Raw genomic sequence first — 20354 nt, 5'->3', positions numbered from 1 at the left:
GGGGCAGAGGCCAGGACCCACAGGCTGGGGCATCGTGATGCCCCAGTTTGAATACCACTGGTCTAAACAATGAGCCACATTGAGAGAAGTGGCAGCAAAGCTAGAGCTGCAATCCTAAGCACCCTTACCTGGGAGTTAGCCCCACTGAAGTCAGCAGAACTTACTTCTGAATAACATGTTTAGGATTGTGCTATATGTCAATTAATGAAAGTCAATTATCAATTAATGTAGAAGTGGGAAATGATTAGCAAATAGAACAAGACTGCAACTGAAATAAGCAGGGACAGCAGAATGGGGGGGAAAATCACAGAGAGCAGAACGGAGTCCTTCTGGATGAGACCAAGTGCCCACTTAGTTCAGCATCCTGTTTCCCACACCTACCAACCAGATAACCCCAGAAACCTACAAGCAGAGCCTGAGGGAAACAGACCTTCCCTGCTGTTGGTCTTCAAACAAGATAAAGAGTAGCAGGCTACGATTCTACAGAATAGCTCTCTTCAGAAGCAATATTCATATGTTAGTGAATTACCAGTTCTGAGGATCCTCTGAGCTGTGGGAGTTAGAATGGCAATCTTCAGCTAATATCTGAACAGCTGCTAAAAGAAACAGATGTCCCCTCAGTTATTACAATGTTAAAATGCAATTATCATTTTAAATTCAAAACACTGATATTATTAGCTGAGATAGTAATGGGCAAAATAAAATGTTCCCCCCTTGAGGCACCAAGCAGTCCAATCCTATGCAACTCCCCCCTCCCCCAGCAATGCAGTCACACTACCAGAGCTTGTGCTGCATCCTACAGAAGAGGGGGGGAAGTCCTAGAAGTGTCCTCCAGGTAAGGGATTATTTGTTCCCTTGCCTGGGATAAGCTTCCGCTGCCCAAATGGATCCACTCGGACCTGTCCCAGTGATTTGCAGGCAAAAGCCCATGTGGACCCAAGAAGGTGGACTGAGGCTGAGACGGGGGCTAGGATAATATTGGCACTGCTTCCATTAATAACATCCTTCCTGGACTCGATCCATCGCCTCTCTGCCCCATTCCAGCAGCCACCTGCTGCTTTCCCCACTGCACTGCCTCACTGCAGAATACACAGACAATATTTCTGACAATGCAATAAAGTTAGTATATAATACTTCCCATTTCTCTCCCCCCCCCCAAGTATAAAAAAAATGAAAGCCAGCAGAGTATTGACAATGTATCTTCTAAAGTTACAAGTTACTCAGTTCCATTGACAGCGAGTATTTATGCCTGGAGTTGTCATGCCCAAAATTGATGGCACTGATCCAGAAAAATTGCATTGTGGATGGCGGTCACAGAGAATAATCCATGAAGCAATAAGCAAGTCTTGGATTATACCAAACATCAGGTAAGCAAAACATGGAGAAAGAAAAGAGAAGTGATTTTTTTAAAAAAGTTTTCTAGTTTGTGTGGAGACTATGGTACATTCAAGAAGATAGGAAAGAGTCTTTCAGCAATATTACTACTTAATAGACATCAAATTCCAAAAATACACTACCTTCCTCATCCACAGATAGACTACGTATTATAACAGGACTTGTGTACGCTGGTAATATCAGTGGCAAATTTGATGGCACTGCATAGCCACAGGGCACAGGAACAGAGTATCCACTCGACAGGGTAGGGCTTACACTTCCATCTTGTGGACTTGGTTCTGGTGACAACGACGGTTCCTTCTCTTGCATCGGTGAAATGGTTATCACAGAGTATGGGTTTACTCTTGGTGGGGCACCCTCAGCACCGGCTTCAGCTCTCTGCGTCTTGTCAGCTCCATCTACATTTTCTGGATTCTCATTCCCTTTAAATGTAAAAAGTACAAGTTTTAACTACAAGGTTCTCCACCCACAATTCGTATCAATTGTGCTCACTGGTAAAGGCGAAGAAAATCAACCAACAGGCAGTGAGTTTTACTAAAACATTAAACAGCTGCTTTGAAGATAGTGTAACACACACACACCCCCCTACAATTCATATGTATAAACGTATGTATCTGCTATTATACAAGATGGCCACAACATCCCTATGCAGGCTTATATGTCTTCAATCCCAAATCCACACAACCTCATGAATAGGAACTTTGTGGTCATGCTGTATATAAAAATATAAAAAGATGATTTCCACATCTTCCAATTTCTTCTTAATACAGATGGATCTGTACTCTCCTCCCACCCCATGGATACTGAAAACTGTGGATAATGAAATTCACAGTTTTCGCCCCTTTAAGCCAGCAGGAGGAGACCAAAGTTGTGCTCCAGTCTCCTCTGGGGGGCTTTCTGAAGCATGCAGAGGCCACTTGTGTCTGCTTGTGGCCTCTGCCAGCTTCAAACGGCTTTTTTTGGCCAAAAACACACCTTCCAGTTTCAAGAGGAAAACTGGAAGTGACTTTTTTACCCTGATACAGCATTCTGAGATATAAATTTTTGGAAAAATTGATTTTAAAAAATGCTACATTAGCACTTTTTTTTTCTTTTCCAAATTGAAAGTCATTCTGTTACTTTAGGAACATAAAAACTGACTATGGACAATTTGACTTGGCATAAAATTATCACAACTAGCATATTAAAAGTATAGTGTATCCAAACAATTATTACAAACAGAATATTTATTTGTAATTGTAACAAATGGAGCAACAATCTCCTGAACTGTGTACTAGTTTATGTGGAACAGAAAAAAAAACCTCCACAAAACAATTTTTAAAAATCCAGAAGTAACAGTTATTCATATTTCCTCTCCACAGTATTAAATAAAAATAAAAAACCCATTCACATAAAAAGAATTAAAGAGGGGGGAAGTGTATAAAAGGGAGTGGGACTACATTTCAATGAATGGGCATGAAATGTAATCAGAATAATTTCCTTAGCTGTAATTATCAGTATCAGTTTCGGTCTCTGCTTCTGCAGCTCCTCTGTTGTGTCTGTCGTTATCACAGTTATTATGGACTTCTGAAAACTGAAGGTTTGCCTGGATTGAAACAAGCTTCTCTACCCTTTCACATGTCAATTTATTTTTTGAGTTAGTGTGAGTGTTTCCAAACATAGACCAGATTCTCTCACATGCTGCAGAAGATGGAGGAATCTGAAGAAGGCGAGAAGTAAGAGGAGTCAGCAGCTGTGTTGTGCAAAGACCTTGCCACCATGTTGCAGGCAGAAAATGTTTGGCAGAATCCCAGATTGCATTCCTGGACCAAATCCCTGAAGGTGTTCTATATTCTGCAACATTTGAAAGTATCTTCCCAACATCAAGTCCTAAATGTGATGCTTATTTCCACCTTTGAATCTTGGATCCAGCAGATTTGCAGCAGCATGAATTGGATGGCAACAAAATTCTTCCCTTTTTAAAATAAAATATTTCACTTTACTTTCTTCTATAGCTGTAAGTGGAGATATACTGAGATTTTCAAAAACAGTTGTTTTTATCTTGGTCATTAAATAAGGAATTTCTGACAAAAGTGCACTATCTGATTCAGATGCAGTGACTGCTGCAGCAATTAGATTTAGAGCCTTCAGGGAATTTTGCAGCTGAACCCAGAAGACATCCTGATCAAGAACAGTGTTTCTTGCACTCCTGGGTACTTTAAGATCTTCAACTATTACTGTTTCTTGAAGAGCGTTTTTGTTTTTTAGTAAACTTTCAAAGGAGATCACCAGCCCACTGAGTTTGACAACAGAGCTTCAGTGTCACTATTTTATTCTTTGCATTTTTTTCTACTTGCTTCTTCTTGAAAACTGTAGCTACGAGTACCTTTTACATGTTTTATAACTTCTTTTGCTCATCTATAGATCATTTGAAGGGTGTACAGTTTCATAATATCATTAAGAAGCAAGTTGAGCCCATGAGGTGCACATCCTATTGCAGTAATATGTGGATACTTATCCATTATGATTTCCCATGCTGCTTTCATATTGCTGGCAAATATGAAAGCAAATTCATTCAGTCAGCAAAGCAAATACTTTACCACTCCCAATTTTCTGTAGGACTTCACATATTTTATAGCTGATATACTCTGCAGTATGTCTGTTCTCTCCTGTTTCAATGCTTTTGTGAAAAACTGGTTGAGGTGTTGTTATAACCGAATTTATAATACCTTCTTCTTCTCTCATTTGTCCATCCATCTGTAAATAGTGCAAGACACAGTGCTTCATTAATTTTTCCTTGCACAGATTCCATTACACGTTCATATTCTGACTCCAAAAGAGGTTTGCTCAAAGAATGTCTGCTGGGCAAATGGTATGATGGTCTTACTAATTTCAAAGCTTCCTGCCAGTATGTTCACTTATTGAAAATGGTGTTCCAGAAGAATATATTGCTCTTGCAAGAGTGTGATTAATTTTTTTCCTGATCTTCAGATGTCATCTCGTCTACAAATGAAGTTATTGAATAATTTTTGGATGCAGCTGTCTTCAGTATCTGTTTGCTTGAAGATGCTGCTGATGGGACAACACTTTCTGTTGCTGCTGATGTTACAGATGGATTAGAAAGAGGACTTCTTGAACAAGAAAGTTGGGAAAAACTATGTGCATTTTCATCACTGCGGTCCTCTTCACTTAGATGCATGAAGGATTTTTTAATATCTACAGGACACTTGTTAAATACAAGAATGTGTTTTGTCATCCTGATAACATTTGGAAATGCATATTTCATCTGACAGTATTTGTAAATCATATTTTTCTTCCCAGAAAAACTTGTAATGTGAAAATGCCTCCATATGCTAGATGTTGGTCTCACCATTTTCCTAAGGGGAGTAAGAAAGAGTAATTTAATGGCTAGTTTGCAAGAAGACACTAATCTATGGTTGTGGGTGGGGGAAGTAAAGAACCAGATTAGTAGTAAATAAATTATTATTTACACAAAGTTTATAAAGATAAACTAATGTAGCTAAATGATTCCGTTTTCTGGAATCAGATAAATGTAAACTCTTACCTTTTTAAATTAAGTATATACTTTCAGGTCCTTTTTGTTGCTCTGTATTTTCTTCCAGTGCCTTGAGGCCTGGTGAAGAGGACAGAAACATACCCACCCACATGCAAAAACAAAATTGAAACCTTTTTATTTTCTTGTGACAATAGCAGCACTTCCTAAAGGAAGAAATGCATCTTGTTCTTACATTGGAGAGTTCAGTTTGTAACCTAGAACTTGCTTGTCCTCAGTGCACTGAAATTAGAATAATCGATACCATACATATTTTTTTAGAAATGATTTGGAAAATATTTGAACACCTTGTCTTAAAATATTTTATTCATCATGTTAAAATAAAACATTCAATAATTTTTTTCTTTTTTCAATTTCTCCAATTTTTTGGAACAAAATTCTTTTGCAAAAAAATGCATAAGAACATAAGAACAGCCCCACTGGATCAGGCCATAGGCCCATCTAGTCCAGCTTCCTGTATCTCACAGCGGCCCACCAAATGCCCCAGGGAGCACACCAGATAACAAGAGACCTCATCCTGGTGCCCTCCCCTACATCTGGCATTCTGACTTAACCCATTCCTAAAATCAGGAGGTTGCGCATACACATCATGGCTTGTACCCCATAATGGATTTTTCCTCCAGAAACTCGTCCAATCCCCTTTTAAAGGCGTCTAGGCTAGACGCCAGCACCACATCCTGTGGCAAGGAGTTCCACAGACCGACCACGCGCTGAGTAAAGAAATATTTTCTTTTGTCTGTCCTAACCCGCCCAACACTCAATTTTAGTGGATGTCCCCTGGTTCTGGTATTATGTGAGAGTGTAAAGAGCATCTCCCTATCCACTCTGTCCATCCCCTGCATAATTTTGTATGTCTCAATCATGTCCCCCCTCAAGCGTCTCTTTTCTAGGCTGAAGAGGCCCAAACGCCGTAGCCTTTCCTCATAAGGAAGGTGCCCCAGCCCCGTAATCATCTTAGTCGCTCTCTTTTGCACCTTTTCCATTTCCACTATGTCTTTTTTGAGATGCGGCGACCAGAACTGGACACAATACTCCAGGTGTGGCCTTACCATCGATTTGTACAACGGCATTATAATACTAGCCGTTTTGTTCTCAATACCCTTCCTAATGATCCCAAGCATAGAATTGGCCTTCTTCACTGTCGCCGCACATTGGGTCGACACTTTCATCGACCTGTCCACCACCACCCCAAGATCTCTCTCCTGATCTGTCACAGACAGCTCAGAACCCACTAGCCTATATCTAAAGTTTTGATTTTTTGCCCCAATGTGCATGACTTTACACTTACTGACATTGAAGCGCATCTGCCATTTTGCTGCCCATTCTGCCAGTCTGGAGAGATCCTTCTGGAGCTCCTCACAATCACTTCTGGTCTTTACCACTCGGAAAAGTTTGGTGTCATCTGCAAACTTAGCCACTTCACTGCTCAACCCTGTCTCCAGGTCATTTATGAAGAGGTTGAAAAGCACCGGTCCCAGGACAGATCCTTGGGGCACACCGCTTTTCACCTCTCTCCATTGTGAAAATTGCCCATTGACACCCACTCTCTGCTTCCTGGCCTCCAACCAGTTCTCAATCCAGGAGAGGACCTGTCCTCTAATTCCCTGACTGTGGAGTTTTTTCAGTAGCCTTTGGTGAGGGACCGTGTCAAACGCCTTCTGAAAGTCCAGATATATAATGTCCATGGGTTCTCCCGCATCCACATGCCTGTTGACCTTTTCAAAGAATTCTATAAGGTTCGTGAGGCAAGACTTACCCTTACAGAAGCCATGCTGACTCTCCCTCAGCAAGGCCTGTTCGTCTATGTGTTTTGAGATCCTATCTTTGATGAGGCATTCCACCATCTTACCCGGTATGGATGTTAGGCTGACCGGCCTATAGTTTCCCGGGTCCCCCCTCTTTCCCTTTTTAAAAATAGGCGTGACATTTGCTATCCTCCAATCTTCTGGCACCGTGGCCGTTTTGAGGGACAAGTTGCATACCTTAGTCAAGAGATCTGCAACTTCATTCTTCAATTCCTTAATAACCCTTGGGTGGATGCCATCAGGGCCCGGTGACTTATTGATCTTTAATTTATCAATGAGGTCTGAAACATCTTCTCTTTTAACCTCTATCTGACTTAACTCCTTGGTTAGGAGGGGCCGTTCGGGCAGCGGTATCTGCCCGAGGTCTTCTGCCGTGAAGACAGATGCAAAGAACTCATTTAATTTCTCTGCCATCTCTAAGTCTCCTTTTATCTCCCCTTTCCCTCCCTCACCATCCAGAGGGCCAACCGCTTCTCTGCAAAAAATGCAATGCAATAAAAATGCAATAAATGCAATAAAATTTGCAAATAAATTTTGCAAAAAAAAATTGCAAAAAAAAGCAATAAAAATTGCAAAAAATGCAATGGAAAAAAAAAATAAATGGAAAAAAACTGGGTTTTTTTTCCAGGCCTTCACATCTCTAACTGAAGTGATGTCATGACCAGAAGTGACATCATCAAGCAGGAAAACTTATAACAATCATGGGTGCAATCCTACCCACCTAGGAGTAAGCCCCACTGACTATCCTTGTTAAAAGCATAATGTAATCACCTGTTAAAAGTATAGGTCTGTAACCTTTCCCCAAATGCAGCCACATACCAAATTAAAAATAAAATATTGAAATGAATGGGGACCCACCTGAAACTGGCTTGCGACTCACCTACTGGGTCCCAACCCACAGTTTGAGAAACACTGCTCTACACTGTTTTAATTCTGGTAAATTGGGGGGAAAAACTGGTTCTAGCTGCCAACACCTAAAGCTACAGAGCACACGCAAAAGAAGGATGCCTTGGTTAACAATTCCCTAGTTAACTTCCCAGGTTAACCAAGGGCCCAATCCTATCCAACTTTCCAGCTGATGTAGCCATGCCAATGAGGTGTGCATCGCATCCTGCAGTGGGAGGGCAGCCACAGAGGCCTCACCAAAGTATGGGAATGTTTATTCCCTTACCTCAGGGCTGTATTGTGACTGTGCACTGAAAATTTTGATAGGATTGGGCCCTAAGAGCCCTAATATACAAGGAGTGAACTAAAACCAGACAGGAAAATTACAATGAGTTTATTAGAAAACTCAAAAATATCCAAGGAACAGAAAGAAAGGTGCAAAGTTTAAAAGATACTGATAATTCAACATTCTCCTTTATGCATTTAGCCTACGCAACCCCACTTTTACAAGGCTGCAATCCTAACCCATTTTCCAGCACTGACATAAGGGCAATGCAACTCTGAGGTAAGGGAACAAATATTGCCTTACCTTGAGGAGGCCTCCGTGACTGCTCCCCAACTGCAGGATCCAGCACATGCCCCACTGGCACAGCTATGTCAGCGCTGGAAAGTTGGTTAGGAATGTGCCCTAAATCTCTGCGCATTAACTGGGTTATCTGTGCATCTGGATGCCTGGGGGTCACCTGAGCTACCCAAGTTTCCTGCTCTTGGGAAACATGTGGACTTCTGGCCCAGTTGGCTCAAAAGCCAGTTCTTTGTTTACCAGTCAGTTGATGAAGAAAGAGAAGATCAGTAGCAACAACAAACAAAACAATAGCTACTGCATCTGAAGACTCATGCTAAGGGAACAGAGAAGTTCCAAGTGATGGAAAGGTCCAACACAGATAAAAATAGGGGTAAATCAGAAATTTTCATGACAGATTTTGAGGAAAAAATACCTGCAGAATTCATGTCTTCCTGCTCTGTATTATTCTTAGAATAAGAATTAGATGGCAAAATGGTTTGTCTGTCTGCTTCTGGTATCTCATCTCCACTATCAAAGTCAAACTGTTCTCCTTCATCGTCATCTTCCTCATTAGTAGCATTGGCTTTTAATTCATTTTCTAGAACTGAACACAGAAATTGTTAAAGACAATAAATGTAATAAAACAGACAAATAGATTGCCCTTGTAGCAAACACTAAAATGTTAGAATGACAATCCCACTGGCACGATGCACATGAAAATCTAGGACAAGAGTGTCAAACATAAGGCCCATGTGTGGACCTTGGAAGCAATTTATCTGGCCCCCATTATAATTGGGCTCTCTCATATCTTGAAAATATGAACAAGATTTTCTCTTCTGCTATTTTCCATGAATTTCTGTGTGAGAACAAAGTGCTTATGTCTAACTCCTTAATGACGTCACTTCCGGCCCTCAGCAGGCACCATGAATGCTAACTTTGGTCCTCTATATGAAACAGGTTTGACACCCCTGATCTAGGACATCATATACTTAACGTACCTGAGAGCCAATCACAAAAGCATCCTTAGAACGACCACTTTCAAACTGAAAAAACCTAATTTATGGCCTTACAGTGGTTGCAGAGATTGTCTGGAAAACTTCCAGTGATTGGCAAGCAGAGCTTCAGGGCTAATACCATGGGCTTCCTTAGTTTCTCTCACATGATTTGCATGTAAGAAGTTAATAAGAACCAAGTGTTCCAGCTATAGCTAGAGATGTTTGAAAACGGGGTTCTTTATTTTACTCAGAAGTAAGTCCACTGTATTCAGTAAGACTTAGGCTGTAATCCTAACTTACTCACCAGAAGCAAACACCTCTAGCTAGAGACGATGGCTTAAGTTCATGTTCTCTGTAGCCTAGAACAAGGGCTGTATGTGAGCCCCTAGATGGGCCTCAAAGCACTTCATATACTTGCAGTGGGGGAGCTTTACTCTTAACAAATACATCCTTCCCTCCAAGACGGGGAATTGTTGGGGTACTGTAGACCCGGTTCCAATTTATGCAAGAGCCACCAAGAGGTCTTGCTGAATTAACCCCTTCTTGTTCCTTCAATCTCTTAGGACGATTCAATGGAAGCCCAACATGAACCTGAAGGGAAAAAAACCCAGGCACTTAACTGCAACCAAAGACTACTGTATTTACCATATTTTCAGGAGAAATGAGGTTAAGACCAACTCATACAAAGCTTATTACATTTCCTGAACTTCAGAAGGTTTTATCAACCTTTCGACCAGCTTGGACATGCTCTGCATATTCCTTACAGCAAAGCCAGCACACTTCACCCCTCTCAACCATACAGACTGTCAGAGCAATAAGCACACTTGCAAGATATTCTGTTTCTACAGTCAAGCTGAAGCGGCATGTTTTATTACTGACACAGCAGATTCACCATTAATACATCATTTGTGAAAGAAAGAAAGTTTGATATTTTTCATCCATAAATAGTAAAAAGGTATTCATTGTCTACATGGCAACATGTCATATTTGTGCGCTCTTTATGATATCAAGAATTCAAGTGCTTTTAAATATAAAGTTATTTTCTGATTACATAATCCTTTGGGAATGAATCAACACTCACTGACATTCAGGAAAGGAAAAGGTGCTGTCAGCAAGAACCAAGATGCTCATATACTGTAACAAAGCTGCATAAACCAGCTTCGAGAGGCAATTAATGAAAGACGTTACATGCTAATGAAGATTCTACTGGTTGCAGAGGAGACATTAATCTCAGTCAGAAGCAACACCAAAACCATGGTTTGATAGCCTGAGAATGTGGGACCCAGAAATCACTTACCCTTTCCCCTTTCCTCTCTACACAAGGTGACTAGAAAATTCAATTTGTAGTTTATGGCAAAACCAAAACAAACAAGTTCTAGATCAACAGCAAACTACTGTTTGCTATAAGCCAGGAACAGATGCCTCTGGGGAAGGAGAGAAGGAGTGCATAAGTCTAAGGTTCAAGCATAGTGATGGTTTCAGTAGACCACAAAGCTTTCCTTTAAGCCACAAGTCTTTACAGAATGGAGCTCTGTTCATCTTGCTGAATGAACACATGTTCATTGTGACATGACTGCAAGACCATCAGGCAGAAAATGCAGTGGGCAGTTGAAAAGAGTCTCCAACGTGTGGATTTGCATAACAACAGGGGTTTAATATTGGAAATAGATGTACAGACCTGTACCTAGCTCAACATCAAGAGAGCGACTGTAAATGAAAGAATGGCCCTGATAGATGAAACCACACAATGTATTTATGATGCAATCTATATTCATCGGCCATGAAATCCTGTGCGACATTTAGTAAGATGAAGATACAGCATATTGTTAAGTATCTCACCAATCTTCAAGTTTAGCAATATGAGATAGGAGATATGCAGTTGCTCTAATTCAGTGTTTCTCAAACTGTGGGTCGGGACCCACTAGGTGGGTCACAAGCCAATTTCAGGTGGGTTCCCATTCATTTAAATATTTTATTTTTAATGCATTAGACTTGATGCTACCATGGTATGTGACTGCATTTGGGGAAATGTGACAGATCTGTACTTTGAATAGGCTACTATGTTTATGCTTTTACTTCTGGGTAAATGTGGGTAGGATTACAGCCTAGGATTGTTAAAAATTTCCCTGCCTGATGATGTCACTTTTGGTCAGGACATCACTTCCGGTGGGTCCCGACAGATTCTCATTCTAAAAAGTGGGTCCCGGTGCTAAAAGTGTGAGAACCACTGCTCTAATTAATTGGATTCCCCTCCCCTTTTCCTGCAGCAAAGGAACTAAAAGGAAAGTGGAACATTAAGACAGCAAACAGCCAAAGAGTAGTGTTCTTTTGCACAGGAGAAAAAATTCTTGCCCTTTTTCTTGCTGAACATGCTCCATTTTGGCTCTGTGCTAGTTCTAGGATTTAGTCCAGAGTTTTTCAAGTATCTCTTAGAAGCCAATTAAATTCAGCAAGAGTCAAGCAGAAAAACAGGTCTCTATAGTCAGAGAATGCATGCAGTACAACCATTACTTCCTTTCACAAACACTGCACAGAGAATAGAAACCCTGTCACTGACATAATCTATTGACTCATTTTTAGTCTTTGGCCAGACCCTATATAGTGCAATACAGCAGGTCTGCACTAATGAGGATCAGGCATAGACTCGTCCAGAACAAGAAGTTTGGTCCTTTCACTAAACCTTCTAGCTCTGTGCAACATTAAGCCAAATCCTCCTTTCAATTTTAATCTGCAATTAATTGGCAAGTGTTTCTATCAAGTTTTTTAAGCCTAATCAAATCAACACATTTTGGTATAAAGTTTTCTTTGTAATTACTGTATTGATGTTTTTAAGAGTGTGATGTTTGCTTTTAAAATTGTAAGTTTAATACTATTATGCTGCAGTCTGAAGAAACTGTGGGATACAGGTTTTCATCATAATTAAGACATCCATGTCTATCGCATGTCACACTACTGGTTTTAGCCCTTTTTCTAAACTCTCCCACCCAAATCTTTTGCCCGCACTTTTGCTTATGTTTCCTAACTTGATTTAGTTTGAATATTTTACTAGTTAGGCGACAGGCTTTACAAGAGCTAGTTTTGCATAACGGTTAAGAGACTGGGCTGCAAATCAGGATTTTCCCAGCAAGGTCAGCCTGCCATGAAATAACATGACTGCCAAGTTGGAGAAGTAGCAAACTGACAAGACCCTAACCTTTTGTCTTTTGACCTCTCCTGCTCAGAAGCAATCCTGGTCCTGGTAGCGCCCAGGGCCAAAACCACAAGCAACCACACACCCCACCGCATGGACTGCCCCCCCTTGCCTTCCTTCTGGAGGCCCAGGGAGGCAGAGTGCTTCCTCCACTCCAAAGCTAAAAGCTTTGTAGGGTCAAAAAAAAATCACTTTACAGTTCCACTGGGGGAAAAAAAAATCACTTCTGGTTTCCTCAGCCCGCAGAAAACCTTCTAAGGGCTTAAAAACTTCACTTCCGGTTTCTTCTGTGAAACCAGAAGTGATTTTTTGGCCCTCCAAGGCCTTCAGAGGGTCAGGGAGACAGTGTGCTGCTTCTCCAGCCCTCACAGAATGCCATAGGGTGAAAGGCATTGGGGTGGTGCGGCAGTGTGCCAAGGGGTGGGGTGGATGGTGGGGGCACTGCCCTCCACAGCCTGGCACCCGGGGCATTTGTGCCCCTTGCCCCTCCTCAAGTATGGCACTGCTCCAGCTTGCCACTCCAGTTGATGTTCAGATCCTCTGAGAGCAAGTCTGAAGAGGAACGCAGCAGTGGCAGTCCTGTTCTTTCAGTGTTGCTACAGAAAGACGAAAGGGGATAAAAGTCACAGAAGATCCATCTCTGCCTGTCCACCCAGCTGCTTATGGATGCACAAGTGGGCAGGGAAAGGCAGTCTCGAGCCTGTCCTGCTTCCCTTCAGCAGCTCACCACATGCAGCCTCCCTCTGCCACTCCACTCCTGTTCCAATTAACAAAAGCAGCGTGTGCCAGCAATGGGACATGCTGGATTCCCAGTATTCTCTCTTCCTGTTCATTCAAAACAGGAGTACAATGGAGAAGGAAGGCAGTGTACCAAGAACAGCTCCAGATAAGCCAAGGGAAGGGAAGCAGAATGTCATCTACCCCTTCCCCCACCCACCACACGAAGGCACACAAGCATGTGCCCTTGCTCACAGGGGTAGCAAAATTGGAGGAGATTTGGGCAGCGGGGAAGCACAGACCACCCATTACCTGGTTCAAATTTTGCATCTGTCATGATCTCTCTAGGTGGCTTTAGGTAAGCCACTCCCTTGCAATATGGAGATAATACTTATTTTAAAGGGTTGTTCCAAGGACGTAATCATCAAGACAATAAGTATGGAGGGTGTTGCACACTGAGGAAGTGCTATGCAAATGCTAAAGTATTATTATAACCATAGAGGGGAATACCTGAGCCAGTGGTGGCGAACCTATGGCACACGTGCCAGAGGGGGCACGCAGCGCTGAGCCAGGCAGCCTGGAGATGGGCTCTGAAGCTGCATGTCACTTTAAAGAAAACAGAGGCTTTTTCCGAGCCCCGTGTGTTGGGAGGGCGGGCTGCTTCCCTCCGCCCTCTGAGCTCACTGCTCTCCTCTCCCTTCACCCCCACCTGCCCCACATTGGTTTCCCTTTTCAATTTTGCCCGCTCTGCAGGCTTAAAGTCCCTGTTTTCCCTTCCCCAACTCTCCAGCAGGCTCAGCCAATCAGCATCCAGCAGGCTCCTGGCTTTTTCTGTTGGAATGGCTCAGGGCCCTTCACTGGCTGACCACCAGCCAATCCTGAGCCGCCCTCCTCCACAGCAGTCTCCTTTCCCTGAGCAGCTCCCCACTCAGCACCAGGAGAGGCTTTTCCTCCACAGCAGAGAAGACATCCTGCGTGTCTACTCAGAAGTAAGCCCCATTAGAGTCAATGAGGCTTACTCCTAGGAAAGAGTGGCTGGGATTGCAGCCTTAGAGCCCACTTCTGTGGGTGGGGCATTTAAAAAAAAATATATTTTCTTGTTTGAGAAAATGAGCAGTGGCAAGGTCTTGCAGCCACCCCTTCCCTGCCAATATTTCTTTACCCAGCATGTAATGAGTCTGTGGAACGCTTTGCCACAGAAGCAGTGATGACAACTTGCCTAGATGCCTCTAAGAAGGGATTGGACAAATTTCTAGAGGAAAAGTTCATTAAGGGTTACAAGTAATAGTAGGTAAAAGATGTTAATATACGAGTTGTTTTTTCTAAACTAAAACCTCAGTATTCAGGTTAAATTGCCGTGTTGCCACTTTGAGATAAATAAGTGGGTTTTGGGTTGCAGTTTGGGCACTCGGTCTCTAAAAGGTTCGCCATCACTGACCTGAGCTCATACTGTTAAGTAAAAAAAAAATCCAGATTACAGAATTATAATCTGAAAAGAATGTAAAGCCATCTATTCCAATCTTGTTTCTCTTTCAGGCACAATATAAAAACAGAAAACACTGAGGTAATCTGTATGCCATAATTAGAAAAGAGACAATGACATGATTCGTGTTGGAACCACAATGCTGCAAATAAAAAAAATTACAGTACTATAACTCCTTAATACAAAAGAAGGAAGTATTAACAAACAAAAAAACCACAACAATATACAACACCTCTGAACAACAAATATATTGGTAGATACACTGAAATACAGTAGTAGCAAGAGGCAAGTATGGCCTCTGTTTTACACACCATTGTGTGTTTACATATCTTTGTAGGGCAAAAATAGTTTGTGTTACATTCCCTATTCTGTCTATTTTTAAATAAAGTATCAATGAGTTGCTTTAACAGATTTGTTAAGTAAGGAGATTCCCCCCCCCCCAAGGCATCCTGTTTTTTTGTTTTTTTTCAAAAAGAGATTCAGACACTAAACAAGCGACTAACAGCTTCCCTAACAAGAGACTATTGATAATTACAATTCCAATGCTGTTCTCATTCATCTCAAATCTTGGCTCTGTTTTTGCCATCCTTTGTTATTGCCTGTCTGCTTAAACGGGCATTTCTCACAAACAAATGCAGTACAGACAAAGATCAACAAGCATGACTGTTCAGCTCAGGCAATATTCTAAAAATCCGCAGAGCAGGCTTAGTCATGCAGACTTATTATGTTCCAGTGTTAAACTCTTGCTCTTAACAGTACATAAGATTACCAAGAAAACAATTCATATCATCAACACTGTGAATACAGTTTAGCTTGAAATGTGCAATTTACCACTTATTATTTGCTTTATTCAAGAATTCTCAAATGTAACAGAACATAATGGGCCCTCCTTATCTGCAGGCTTGGCATCCATGGATTTCAGCATCTGCAGACACCAAGCCCACTGCTGAAGGGCCTAAGAACACCTCTCAGGCATGACCGGAAGAACTTTCTGGTTGCCTCCAGGAAGTGTTCTGATTTGCAGTGTGCAGTTTCCCTGTGACTCAGAAGGCCTCCACAATGGAACCCAAAGTCACCTCCAGTTTATGCTGGCAACTGCTGGAGGTGTTCTGAAGCCCTCCAGTTGTGGATTTAATCATCCATGGAATTCAGTATCCATGCGGGGGGGGGGGTTCATGGAACAGATTCCCTTTGGATAGCTGGGGCCTTCTATATACTGCAAGCACAAACTCCAGTTCTACCTATTTGCTTTAAATATTATAATGTAATAGCCACATAAATAATAATAATAAAGCACCAACAATGAAACTATATGTTTCAAGCTCAGTTACATAGGTGGAGGGCTGGTGCCCACAGGTGCAGTTACTGGAGACCTGCAACCCTAGGGGAAACCACTGCAGGGCTGGTCAACAGGGAAGAGTTGGCTGATGAAGCACAATTGCTTCTTCCACCACCTCTTCCACATCGCCAATGCAACCGCTTCTCCCAAGCACAATTTATCTTGATAGCAATCCAGTTAGGTCAGTAGGTCGAATTATCTATAGCTTGGGTTCTCAAATTGGCTTCCAATTGCTATTTTTAGTTTTTTGGAGGCTTGGGGAACCCTGCAGAGAGCTCTGAGGGACTCCCTGCACCCCCTAGAGGCTGGCACTGGCTTTGAGTAAGTTTAAAAACCCCCTTGGACTGGCAGCTGCGCAATCCTGTGGATTGCGCCACTGCCTTCACACCTCCCTAACAACAACTTACCCTTGGTTCTCAAGCTTCCAGGGAGTTTGAGAACTGCTGATCTACAGTCTATTCTCCTGCAGTACCATATAACATACAATAAAATCAAGGATAAGACACTGAATTTATATTTATTTCAGAGACTTGTATACAGGTCTTCCCTCATTATCTGCTGGGGTTCTGTTCCAGAATCCCTAGTGGATAAAAAAAATCAGTGGATTAAAAAACAGTGGAAAAATAGATTTAAAGACCAATTTCCAGGTTTATTGCCCATTACTCTTAACGGAATAAGGTCGTGCCTCAACATCTGCAGGGCTTTGATTTTAGGACTCTGGGCACATTCATTGACAATATGCTTAAAAACAATGGTTCTTAACTATTTTTGGAACACAACCCCTTTGAGAATCTAATGAAAGCTCTGGACCCTTTACACATAATATACTTGCAGGAATTCAAGTATACAGGCTTGGCAGCAACAGCAGCAACAATAGATGAAAAACAACAAGTTTCCATAATGCCCTGCCATTCCACTTGGCGAATATGTTCCTGGAGCGAGAGTGATAAAGAATCTAGTGCTCTGTCTGTCGTCGCAGCTTCCAAGTGTCTATTACAGTGTGATTTTAGTTTTTAAAGAGACCATATGTGTTTTTCATATTGAAAGCTCTATAAGGTAGTTTTGACAATATACAATTTTCCCCTTATGCATGGATTCCAGAACATATCCATCACGTAAGATGAGACCTAACTGTATACACACGGTAACTGCCTAATATCCAGTTTATCATTCACAGGTGAATATGGCTGGACTGCAAAACAGATTCCATTAAAAGTGTGCTAGATACACTCCTATATTCACAAAATGATAAATAAAAATGCGTATCTATTTAAGTAGCCGTCTGCATTTAGTACACAAGCCCATTACTGTCCAGAGTAACAGCAAGCAGATTCCAGGCACTGGATAATACTTAACAAATGGAAAAACCATTAGAAATGAAGCTTTATCCTTTAAAGGATAGTGCCAACAATGAAGTCACTGGGTGGAATCTCAACAAATCCAACATACTCTAAGCAAGCCCTTATGCCTATTAGGTGAGACAGCAAAAAAGAAATGTGTGATTCCACACATTACTATGATATTATTTTAAAAAAATGGCTAGACACCCATAAGAAAAGGCAAACTGATACATATAGGATAAAAAAAATAGAACTCGGTTTAAGAGGGCAGGGGGAGAAAAATACAATGTTCATCTTTTTGTTACCTTCAGGTGGTGGTGGAGGAGGGAATCCTTCTGTGTCCATGCTGTTGTGTCCTCTCACCAGTGTGATTTTTCTGTTGACACAATAAATGTACAATACCTGCAAAAAAAATTTCAAAAGATGAAGATCATTTAAATATTTTTAAAATATCTTATGCTACCACTTAATATAAAAAAAAAACTGCATTTTTGTAGAAATTTGAACTTAGTGAGAACAGATATCTGGGGGAATTTCAAGTTCATGGTAGACAACAACAGCTCTCTCTCTCTCTCTCCCCCCCCCTCTCTTTCTCCCTCTCTCTCGCTCTGTATAAACAGCTAGAGAGATCATTTTAAGTATCCATAGCATCCAGAAGATTCTTATGATGATAGCTTGGCATTCCAAATTGCACACAGAAAACAATACGCCGTCAGGGAATGGGTGTGATTAAATGAACTATTTTCGGCATGAGGACATACTGTGTTGACTGGATAAGAGTATTGAAGTGAGACCTGGGAGACATTAAAATCCAACACAGAAAAACTCTATGAATGTCTGGCACATCCCCGTGTCAATTTCTAAACTGTAAAACAGGAAATACTAATAGTGGTCTACTTCAGACCTGAATGCACAAAATGATAAAGACAAAAGAATACTGTACATATATTACCTTGTATTTTAAAAAGGGTTAAATAATAACGTCCTGTTAGTGGCAATGGTGCAGCTAGCGAGGGGCAGGGGGCAGACCACCCTAGGTGCCAGCTTCGGGGGGGGGGGTGACACCACTAGTGACCAAAATCGCTAAAATCACAGTTTTAGGAATGATACCATCATGTCATATACCATTTGATGTATTTACATTAGAATACAATGAAAAAAACCAGAGTGAAATATCTCAACTCTATCAAAACTTACAGCCAAAAAAACAGGGGGGAAAAATGCTTACAGTATCTCTCAAAAAAAATGCTTACAGTATCTATCAAAACTTACATCCAAAAAAACGGGGGGGGGGAAATGCTTGGAGCCCTATGGAAAGTGAAACTGAGCCATATCGCATGTTTACTCATGAGTAGGTGAACTTTCCTAGTCCATTGGAAAGAGCAGGCCGAGTGGAATCCAACGACACCAGAATGGTCCCAATCCAATGAACACAGACCCCCAAAAACACCCAAGAAGGAAGTTCCTCCTCCCTAGCCAATGAATGTACTGAGCCCTATGGAAAACAAAATGAAGCTACATGGTTGCATTTACTCATGAGTAAGCAACTGTGCCTTGGCTTATGGTCAAGTCAGGCAAAGAGGAATGCAAGGCCACCTGAATGGTTCTGATCTGGTGAACATGGAGCTCAACAAAAGCTCCAGATGGCAGACCCCCCCCCCCCAATAAAAAGAATAATACAGAGGCTTGTGCTGGCAAGATGAATTTTTTCTATTTTAGACTTGTAAATCTAGGTGGGTCCTGATAGTGATATGGTTTAAATATAAGAACTCAAAATGAACTGGGCACTGGGAAGGGCTGAAAATCTCACAGATTTTTTGTGTGTGTGGGAGGGGATTACAGGCAGGCTACAGAGAAAATTCACTTGGTGGAACAGGGCTGGCTTCCCCTTATTTAATTATTTGTTTTACTTTATAACTATTTTAATTTTCTTGATGATGTTACTTTCAGCCATGACATCATCTGGTGGGTCCTGGACAGATCATTCTAAGTGGGTCCCAGTGCAAAAGGTTTGAGAACCTCTGCCTTAACTCAAAATGGACCAATAAGACATTGTCAGGGGGATGAAACCCTAGTGACCAAAACTGTGGAATTGTGGCTTTTAGGAATTATACCATCATATTATATACCATTTGATGCAGAATTTCATCCATTGCTTGTGGAGAAATATTCTGGTCATTTATTTTCTGGACCAGAAAACATTTATTTTCTGGTCATTATTATTATTCATTTCATGTCATGAATATTACTATCTCTCAGTCTCACCTACCTCATAGGGTTGCTGTGAATACAAAATAAGGGAAGGAACCATGCACACCACCCTGAGCTCCTTAGAGGAAGGGTCATATAAGAATGTGAAAAAATGATTGATTAATTAATAATTTATTATTAATGAATTATTAAGTCACGTGGGGGCAACAAAAATTTATGGGGGTCAGGTGTCAAATGACCTACCTACGCCACTGGTTAGTGGTGACTCAGAGCCCAGTCCTATCCAACTTCCCAGTGCAGCCCTGAGGTAAGGGTACAAACATTTCCTTACTTTGATAAGGCCTCTGTGACTGCCCCTTTCCCCCACTGCAAGATGCAGCACACACCCCGTTGGCACAGCTGCATTGGCACTGGAAAGCTGGATAGAATTGGGCTCTCCATGTCCATGCTATTGTTTTCCTTTCACTCTCAAAAATAACACTACTAACTGTTTTCTTGTGACAACAGAAGTAAGGGGATTCTAGCTCCTGTTACCTTACAAATGATCAAGGGCTTCTGGGTACTTCCACCACCACCACCGTCGCAACGCATGACCACCACCAAATTAAAGTCAGCCTGGTCCCAGTTGGCCATCCCTTAAACAACCCACTGGCACTGTCAACCTGATTCCCCTCCCCTGCCTTTTCTCTCCATTTCCTCTCTCATGCCTTTACTTTCTAAGCCTGAGACAAAGTCTGTATCTTATTAGCCTTTTTAAATTTTATTTTATTAGTGTCAATCTGGATAGGATCCATTGATGGTACCAATTTAAAGTTGTGTTCAGCATAGTTTCTATTCTCTAAATATGTATTTAGAGTTATTTCATATTCTCTAAAT

General features: G+C 41.5%; 1 protein-coding gene across 2 annotated transcripts in view; it reads right to left on the bottom strand.

The window, feature by feature from the left end:
* ARHGEF10 (Rho guanine nucleotide exchange factor 10) overlaps positions 1-20354 on the bottom strand; it is a 114704-nt gene that overhangs the window by 82452 nt on the left and 11898 nt on the right. For both annotated transcript variants that reach the window (XM_066612385.1, XM_066612387.1), the window contains exons 2-5: positions 17573-17669; positions 8637-8807; positions 1518-1817; positions 530-596 (exon numbers count right to left, since the gene is read on the bottom strand). In XM_066612385.1, the coding sequence (XP_066468482.1) occupies positions 530-596; positions 1518-1817; positions 8637-8807; positions 17573-17612 (578 nt within the window). In that variant the 5' untranslated portion in view covers positions 17613-17669. The remainder of the gene's footprint in view (positions 1-529; positions 597-1517; positions 1818-8636; positions 8808-17572; positions 17670-20354) is intronic.

The sequence above is a fragment of the Tiliqua scincoides genome, chromosome 1 (genome assembly GCF_035046505.1).
Source record: "Tiliqua scincoides isolate rTilSci1 chromosome 1, rTilSci1.hap2, whole genome shotgun sequence".
Classification (NCBI taxonomy): Eukaryota; Metazoa; Chordata; class Lepidosauria; order Squamata; family Scincidae; genus Tiliqua; species Tiliqua scincoides.
Note: the sequence above shows the minus strand (reverse complement) of the source record. Positions and strands in the feature narration are given on the sequence as shown.